General features: G+C 51.3%; 1 protein-coding gene across 1 annotated transcript; it reads right to left on the reverse strand.

Moving 5' to 3' along the window:
- Positions 1-329: 329 nt before the first annotated feature.
- EVX1 (even-skipped homeobox 1) lies at positions 330-5,650 on the reverse strand. Its single transcript, XM_064674300.1, has 3 exons — positions 5,208-5,650; positions 3,481-3,731; positions 330-2,758 (listed from the first exon to the last, which is right to left on the reverse strand). Exons 1-3 carry the CDS (start codon positions 5,638-5,640, stop codon positions 2,228-2,230), a joined length of 1,215 nt encoding a protein of 404 aa, XP_064530370.1. The 5' UTR covers positions 5,641-5,650; the 3' UTR covers positions 330-2,227.
- Positions 5,651-8,876: the final 3,226 nt, after the last annotated feature.

Raw genomic sequence — 8,876 nt, forward strand, 5'->3', positions numbered from 1 at the left:
CCGTCTTCTTCAGCGGTCCCTTCTCCCGGGGTCGCCGGGGGGTTGTATAAGGCACTGGCTCTGCAGCTCCTATTTTGTTGGACTGGTTCTTCTCCTGTGTACTAAAAGAAAAAGTATAGGAGAGGAAAGGCTTGCAAAGCTCGGTCGTTGTTCGGCACTGCCCTTGGACGCTGTTTACTATTGTTATTTCCGGGAGGATGGGCGTGGGGGGGGGGGGGTGGAATCTGTTTGCGAGTGCCCAAAAAGGGCCATCGGTTTCCATGTCCATGAGGACATCTCATTCAGAAAGGGCGGAACAATATGCCCTTAATGATTTAAAGATGGTGACTTTGGATCAGGTTTTTAAAAGCTGTACTAAACAATATTTTTTTTAATTGGAAAAATATATTCCGCTACGCCCGTGCCTCTTCCCTGCTCTCCATCCTCTATAGGGAAACGCTGCTATTCACCCCCTTTCCTAAGGACAAAAAGTCTCCGGTGTGACAATAAACCAGAGGCTTTTCAGCAATTTAGTACAAAGTAGATAGCAGAGGTGTCAACACGTCTTTGTTCTCTCCAGCATTTATTTTCCTGCTTGTTGAACTGTAACTATTAGAAACTGCACGGTGAAATTCGTCTTAAGCAACACTTTTAGTTGTTTTTCTTATTAACAAGCACGATAAAAATATGAGTGAGATGTTGATAAAATGTGTCGTTATTATCGGGTTTGGTCGTTTTATTTTTGTTGCTTTTAAGTTTTATTCTGACATGGTAACAAATCATGGCAGCGTATTCTTTGGGCCATTTTAAAATAGAATGAAATAAACAACTGCTGTTTATTTCAGGAAACTACTGAAATAAACTGCTACTGAGCCCCGTGCCAGTGTTTTTTAAATTTTAAGTTACAGAAATCCAAGCAAAAGCAATGATGCTACCTTCTTCCGAAATACCTTCTGAAGAGGAGGCGAGGTGGGGGGGGAAGAGTGAGCTTGTGAAAGAAAAACTCCTCAAGAAGCAAGAGGAATCAGTGTGACGGACACATACAAATGCAAAGATTAGGGCTGGGGAAGGAAACACAAAACCCAAAGCATGAAATACATTTTTCTTTTAAAGGAAAAATAAAATAAAAGAAAGAAGACACACAAGGAAATGGCAATGAGAGAACTGAAGGCTGAAGTACAAAGGAAGGGAAATCGCCTTTGCTCCAATTTACAGACTGGTGATTGTCTGAAGGAGTTGTGCTCCCTGTCACCTAATCTCTTCCCTTGGCGGCTTGTTAGCGTTTGGCACGGGGTCTTTGCTCACAAAGCATTGTACATTCGATATTCAAAAACCCTCTTTACATATACATCACTTGCTAATTTCGTCAGTGTGTGCACATTTCAGCGACTGATAATAGGACATTGATATTTAAAGGACAAATAGCTCTGACCCATAAAGAGGCAGGAGCTCATATTTTTTCCCTGCCAACTCAAGTCTGCCTCTTAAAAATAGAAGTTGGAATAAAAGAGGAAATGAAATGCTGGATTTCTGCTCACAACGAAGGACTAGAAAAGGGAGGGTGAAAAATGCAATTAAACCACAAAAGTAATGTACAGAATGACAGGTTTTCTTTATGGTAAAGCATTGTTATTCTCTATAGAGAGAAATGGATAATACTGTCGAGGTGCAAACAGAAAATCTTTTGGTTTTTTTGCTGCCTGCCCGTTTTTATTTTCTGAACACTGAGAGATTACATCTTTGCTTTCTTCATGCGCACAAGCCGTTTCGTTATCAAGATAATGTTTCTTTCAAGTATTTCAGATTTTCCTTCTCCATCTCGTAGGTTTGTGCATAAGGTTTGTCGCTGTGATCTACAGAAGCCCCAGCCCTTGGGAAGAAGTCTATCCATGGAAAAGAAAGTCCTAGCACATTTCTGTAGGTTACTGAAGTGTATTTCATTCGGGTTGATTTTCTTCCTCTTTCGTGCCTCAAATCCGTCTCAGAGATAAACCACTAGTAATTTCTTTCCTTCTTCTTTCTTCTCTTTTCTCTTCTTTCTTTTTTCTTTTCTTTTCTTTTCTTTCTCCCTCCCTCCAGCTTGGAATGTAAATCCTTTTAAGACTGAGCTATTTTTAGTCTTTTTTTTTTCCTGTAGGTGTCCACGACTGAGCAGAGAACACGATTAAATAAACATGGGCTGTAAGTACATTAACTCGAAGAGAAGCCCGGGAAAGGGACGAGTGTTTAATAACCCTGAGACAAAGGTTTATCTCGTTAAAGGTACTTCTTCTCGCTGGTCCATGGAAACTGAGGTGGCTTTGCTCAGCACAGAGGGCGTGAAAGTCAGGAAGGAGTCAGTCCTGGTTGTGGCAGAACAGGTAAAGTCTGATCCAGAGGGTCTCTGCGCCAGCCCGTTGGACTGGCCGCTGTGGCAAGCCAGGCAGGAGCAGGGGTTGCTCCCGGCGCTGCTGAGTCCATGAGTTGGGGCAGGGTAGAGAGAGGGATGCCTGAAGGCGCACAGCAGTTCTGGTCTCGGGTAGGGATGGGAGAGGACCCTGAAGGTGTCCAGCGGCCTCAGGGGGGTACTGAAGGGGGTGGCGGCAGAGGCCGATGTGGCGCCGATGCCCATGTGGGAGTAGTAGGGCAGGGGCAGGTGGGACGGGAATGGATACGGTAGGTTCCCGGTGGCCGCTGCGTGGCTCATCATGTAGGTATAAAACGCCGGGTCGGCCGGGTGAGGCCAGGTCATGGCCAGGCGCTGCCGCTTGTCCTTCATCCTGCGGTTCTGGAACCAAACCTGCGGGGAGAGGGGAGGCGAGAGCCGTCACCCGCCGTCGCTCCGCTCCGTCCGGCCGCTGGTACCAGCCCCTGCCCCGGGGCGGTGCGGCGGACGCAGATCTACCGGAGAACTGAGACTGACGCCAGTTCTCCCCCTCGGAGGGAGCTGTCATCACGTACGGAGGGATCAGTTAAGCCCCAGTAAAAAATCTATAGGGAGACCCAGAGGAGCAGCCCTTTTAGTCTGCTTGTTTTCCTTTCTGTTTGCTAGGGCTTGTCCTGCTGCGCACCATCCCCCGCCCCTCGGTCCCGGCCAACTGGGCAGCTCTGCCTCCTTGCTGCCCTTTCGCATCCAGAACTACCTGGCTTGCTGTCGGGTTTATTTTCATGAGCAAATAGTTTTGAAAAGGCAAAGGAAAGTGAGATGGAAACAAGATCTGCTACTGGCTTCCTCTTCCCTCCCCCAAGAGCTGAGCGAGATTTGGACTGGACTGAAGGAAGGATTAAAAGTAATCTGCCAGGGAGAGGCTGGATTAGCGGCGCTGGCCGGGATGGCTCCAGGAGCCGTGTCCTCTCTCCCGCATTGCTGCAGGGTGCGGGCAGGGCCAGGAAAGGGGCGGGAGGCGGGGGGAGCTGAGAGGGAGGGTTGTGCTGGCGAAGTGCTTTCCCGAGTTTTGCAAGGAAGTTTGGCCATATAGATTTATATCGTGCTAATTAAAAACATGTCCGAGCTGCGTGTACCTTGATGGTGGTTTCTGGCAGATTTAGAGCAGCCGCCAGCTCACATCTCCGGGGCCTGGACACGTAATTTTCCCGGTAAAACTCCTTCTCCAGACGGGCGATCTGCTCGCGGGTGAAGGCGGTGCGGTACCGGCGCATCTGGTCGCTGGCGCTGCAGGCGAGTGAGCCCTGGGAGCCTCCGCTGCCTCCGCTGCCCTTGGGGTGATCCCCCCCGCCGCTGGGGCTGCCGGCCAACGCCTCGGAGCACGGCCCTGCGTGGGGAGCCCGGAGCAACGACACACGCTCGGAGGAGGGCAGGCACGGAGGGATGCTCGCTGCCCGCCGCCCCAGTGAACTCCCTTCTCCCCACCCAGTCCTCCCCATTAGGCTTTTCTGTGCCTGCCCGGGTGTACTGAGGATGCTGGGAAGACATGCAAGAGGGACCGGAGAGGAGAGCAGGGAGAAGGGGGATGAAACACCGGTTAAGGGTTTGACGGGTGCTTATTCACTCTGGTTGGAAGGTAATCTGCCCCCGCCATCCCTCAACACACACACGCCGCACTGGCGGTGTCTGCCCGATGACCCCCCACTCTCTTCCCCCACCGGGAAACCGGAGGCGGGTGCCGCAGCATCCCCCGACACTGAGCGTCTGGGAAAGGCAGGTGTGCCCGCCGGCCAAGCCGCACGTCTCCGCGGCACCTTTCTCCAGGTCAGCAAGGACCCAGGAGAGGAGCAGGCAGGGACCCTTTTCTCTCTGAGGGAAAGACGAGGCCTCGGGGATCCTCTGTTCAGCCTCCAAAGCCCAGGATGGGGTATTTTCAACGAGCCTGTAAGGAACAAGGGAGGGCAGACAGCGCTCTCCACACTTCCCGGCTTCTTCTTGAAGTGATGGAGGAACGGAAAGGGGGGGGGGGGGGGGGGAATTGGGTTGTTGTCAGCGTAGGGGGGATCTTTGCCGAGCTGGAAAGGTGGGAATAGAGAGTGGGAAGTGGGGGCAGGGGGAAAAGGGGCCTGGCCGCTGCTTTTGCTTTCAAATGCAACTCTCCCTCATTGTGCCCGAGACCAAAGGCAATTAATTCATTGGGACCATTTCCGAGCTGGCGCCACGGAGACATAGAAGTGACAAGGTAATTTGGGCCTTTTTTTTTTTTTTTAAACCCAACTCGCAAACAAGGCCGTCGCTACCGCTCTTGGGGCAGGCGAGCGATTTTACGGTCTTTATGGGCGCTTCCGCACTCGCCCGGGCACATTTCACCCTGCAAAACCACAAACAGCTCTCGGCCACAAAACCCGTTTGATCTTGCTCCCACACACATACATACAAAAAAACCCGCCGGCATGGAGGATCGTAAGGGATTTCCTGGAGCATGCACTGTCTAGGCGATAGGGAAGAATAAAAATAAAATAGAATAAATTGAAGGGAAGAGCGGGTGGTGGTCTTGGCCAAGGGGGTCTTACGGAACAAGCCGCAGACCTGATTGCATCCGCGATGGGAAGCCTGGCTCCTCTCCAGGGATGCGGGGGCTGCCCGGTGTCGTGTCCTCTGACTCCCAAACAAGTCTCCCGGTGGCAGGGAGAGGAGGAATCAGCCAGGAAAGGAGATCACACACACACACACACACAGATTTCGCTGCCCCTCGCTCAGCTGGCGAGGTGAAAACCCTCTCCGGCAGCCCCCCGCCCCCCCAGTGCTGCCACCCAGCTCCGGAGCGGGCGGGGGGCTGGAGGCATGGGAAGGAGTTGGGTACCTTTGCTGTGCTGGTACTCGGCGCTCCCCGTGGCGCAGTCCGGGGTGCAGCTCACCTCGATTTCCTCATAGAAATCCGACTCAGTGTCCGAGCTGCTCTGCTGCCCTTTGCTGGAGGGGGGCTCCGGCGCGGGGGGCTGCTGTCCGGCCGAAAGCAGTGCTGCCGCCGCCGAGCGGCTCTCCGGCACCGTCCCTGTCCCTGGCAGCACCTCCACCTCCTCTTCGTCTTCTCCTCCGCCACCTCCTCCTCCTCCTCTCTCCCGGGACGACAAGGGGCCAGGTCTGGGGCTGAGGCAGTTCCGATGGATCATCTTCTCCTGCGGCTCCGGAGCGGGGCTCCCCACTGCTTCGGACAAATTAGGCACCCTCTTGCCAACTAGAGCGCCAAGAGTTGTCCCCTCCAGAAACATCACCATCTCCTTCCTCGTTTCCATTGTGGCTTTGCTTAAGGGAGGGGAGAAAAAATCCAGATCTCTTTCCCCCCTCCCTCCCGCTCCCGCCCCAGCCTTGTATAAACCCAGCAACCCTCTCCTGCCAATGCAGAGGAACAAGCGGTGAGATAGGGTGACCTTGTGATGCGAGCGCTACACTCTGCTGTGCTGCTCTGGGAGGGATCACCATTGCCCTCTTCTTTCTAAGCTGTCATCCTCAATGGTGCAGTCGTCATTACAGTACCACCGGTGACGCCACACATTGATTGCCAGTGGATAAATAGAAACGTCTGCCATTGGGAAGATGAAAGAAGAGCTGGAGCGAATGGGCTAAATGCATGATGCACCAGGTGTAGGAGCCCGAGATGGAGAGGGAAGTGTGAAAAAGAGATGCATATGGAGCTGAGCTGCAAAGAGGTTGTAACATGCGGAGAGAGTTCCGCGGGGGGAAGCCTTGCCTGACAATTATATAGCCCTTTGACTGCTTTAAGCCACAACCTTGATGTAGAATTGAGGCGAAGATCCCTAGCTGCATCCTGGAAGTGAGAAGATACGTACTCAAGCCTCTTCCTTGGATGCATTTTTTATTGCTGGCAATCAGCTTCCGCCCAACGGCATATATAAGGCTTCTAAGAATCCTTTGCAAACTTGACGATAAAGAAACGCGCTGCTGACATCTGAATGTAAAAATAGCTTTGATTTCTTGCTCTGGGTCAACATTGGTTCCTATTCGTTTAACTGTCATTGCTTTCTATTGACTGAGATTAAAACGCTAGTTCAAAATTTGGGAATGCAATTATATACTTATTGCTTTTTACAGATTAAAAGATACTTCACTTAAACTACTTCACTTATAACTGTAGTTATTCTGACTATCTAAGGTTATCATTTGCTCTTATTTCTTCCTTTGCTGTTTCCATTTGTTCCACGATTCTTATGCTTTTAAGAGAGTTTTATGTCTCCTCTCCTTTCTTCTTCTTAACTAACGGTTTTGCACAAATTATTATGTGCTTTCAGGGGGGGAAACTGCAAGAAGAAGCTTTGCCAAGAATAATTCAGGCTTAGAGAAATGCAAGTTAGCAAGGCCAGAGCTTATGCTAGACAGCAGATGTTGTTAAAACAGACATGACAAGGGCAACCATTTGGACAGCATTTGTCTGAAAATGAGAGACCTTGCATCCGTATATACAGCGGCACACGTAGTCGTTTTCTCATATTTTGATATTTCTAATTAATGCGGTAAGTATCTAATCTTCAGTTAATATTGCCTCATACGTGTAGTGTCAAGTCATTTTCGCCATCTGTCGTGACTAGGTTGGTCTAAATTTTTTTCTCAGAGTGTTATTGGCTAGTCAGGATACAGAAAACATTCAACCAATTACGTTCCTAACCCGGTAAGGAATTTACTGGCATATCTAAGGTGACGTTGCTTCGGTGGGGAACAAGCAGCGCAAGAGGAAACATGCTGTATTTTTCCGTTTAGCCCTGTGTGAGAGACGGGTATGATGTAAGGAGACAAACAAACAAACAAACAAGTAAGATTCCTGGTCCGCTGGATGCCTGGATTAAGGTGTTCTTCTAGAATAAGCATACCGGTTTCAGGGAAATAAACCAAGAATTTTTACAGGGCTGTGGCCACCAGTCTCCCTTTCTCTCTGTGTATACACGTATTCATTTTTCCACGCAAATCCACATCATGCGCACAACACTCTCTGGACCGTGCTGCTTTCCCTCACACGTGTGAAGTGTGCACTGCTCCAAAGCCTGCAAACTTCTTGAAAACTCATTGCTAGATTCAATTTCCTTTTTCTTCCTTTCCAGCTCTAGACCGGTGTGTGCCCGTTGCTCATTCCTGCCGCAGCCAGGCTCAGCTCCGCGGGCTGTGCCAGAGCGGAGCCGGGGAAGCAGGATCAGGTCCGGCTGCTGCAGTGCGTGGTTGGAAGGATGGGTGGATGGATGGATGGATAGATGGATGGATGGATAAGGTAGTCTGCCTTTGGCACTCAGCAGAGGCGGAGGGGCAGCGCTGACCCCGCTGCGAGCGATGCGGAGCGATGCGGAGCGGAGCGGTGGGGCCAGGCCACGCAAGGTGAGGCGAGGGGGGGCTCGGGCAGCGTTGCGCCTGTGTCTCGCTGGTGCCGCTTCCCACAGCTGGTGGCATCATCTCTGCGGTTGGAAAGGGCAGAAGAGCTGTTTTCGTGTCCCTGGCATCTTCGGGTGTGTGTGTGAATGTTCAGTTTCCTCCCAGTCTCAGAGTAGCCCCAACCTCCCGAGGAAGCTCACTTCCAGCCTCCTTTCTAGTTCAGCCAAGCAGCCGTGTTGGAAGAGGCTGGCTGTTGTCTGTGGCGGACAGAGAGCATCTCCGCATCACAATGAGTTTGCTAGCAGCAAGAAGAGGGATACTCAAGTCTGTTTCTAAACAAAACAGTAAGCGGGAGCTGAATTCTGAATAGGAGGGAGCGCTCCCAGAGTGGGCGTTGGAGACGATTGCAGGGAAGTTGATGGGAAATCCTCTCTCTGGCAGACTGGAGCCCTGGAGATGGTTCCCGGGGATTATGCTGGCCAGTCCCCCAGAAATTTTATTATCTTCGTTTACGAGTCACTGCTGTCTCCTTCCCCACCCCATTCTTAATTCGTTCCCACCAGGAAGCCACCCGTCAAGTACTTCGGGTCGGAGGTTTTGTTGAGCCCGGGACGATGATCACTGTCACGGGAGGTTTGACTCAGCCCGCAGCAGCACAGGCTGCGGTGTACCCCCGCACGGACAGACGCACACCCCCGCACACACGCCTTTATTTCCCAAGGGTAAACACAGAGAATTTAAAGGCCCGAGTGGGGTCTAAGAAGGAGGGGGGGGAAGTACTGGAATTTTTGAGGCCAATTTAGATTGTATTAGTTAAGGCTTCTTAAAATGTCTATTTTTACATCCCCCAGGAGCAGTACTGCCGCAATAGCCCCTCGCACGTCAACAAGCTGCCGGCGCGGCGTGGTGGAACGAAGAGCCCCGTCCCGGTCTCTACTGCGTCTGCGGAGCTTTGCCTCGCCGGGAATGTGGGGTCCGGTGCACTGCCTTCTGTCTAGTGTTTCTCTCAGATCTGTCATGCCCAATTTGGAAGGAGACTCCCTCATTTGGGATTAATTTCCAGGCAGATTGGAAAGTGTATCTCTATGGTCTTGGTTCTTTTTTTTCTCTGCCTGTTCCAGACAGAGATTTAAAACCTATTATCTGTCGCTCACTA

Source organism: Pseudopipra pipra, chromosome 1 (genome assembly GCF_036250125.1).
Source record: "Pseudopipra pipra isolate bDixPip1 chromosome 1, bDixPip1.hap1, whole genome shotgun sequence".
Taxonomy (NCBI): Eukaryota; Metazoa; Chordata; class Aves; order Passeriformes; family Pipridae; genus Pseudopipra; species Pseudopipra pipra.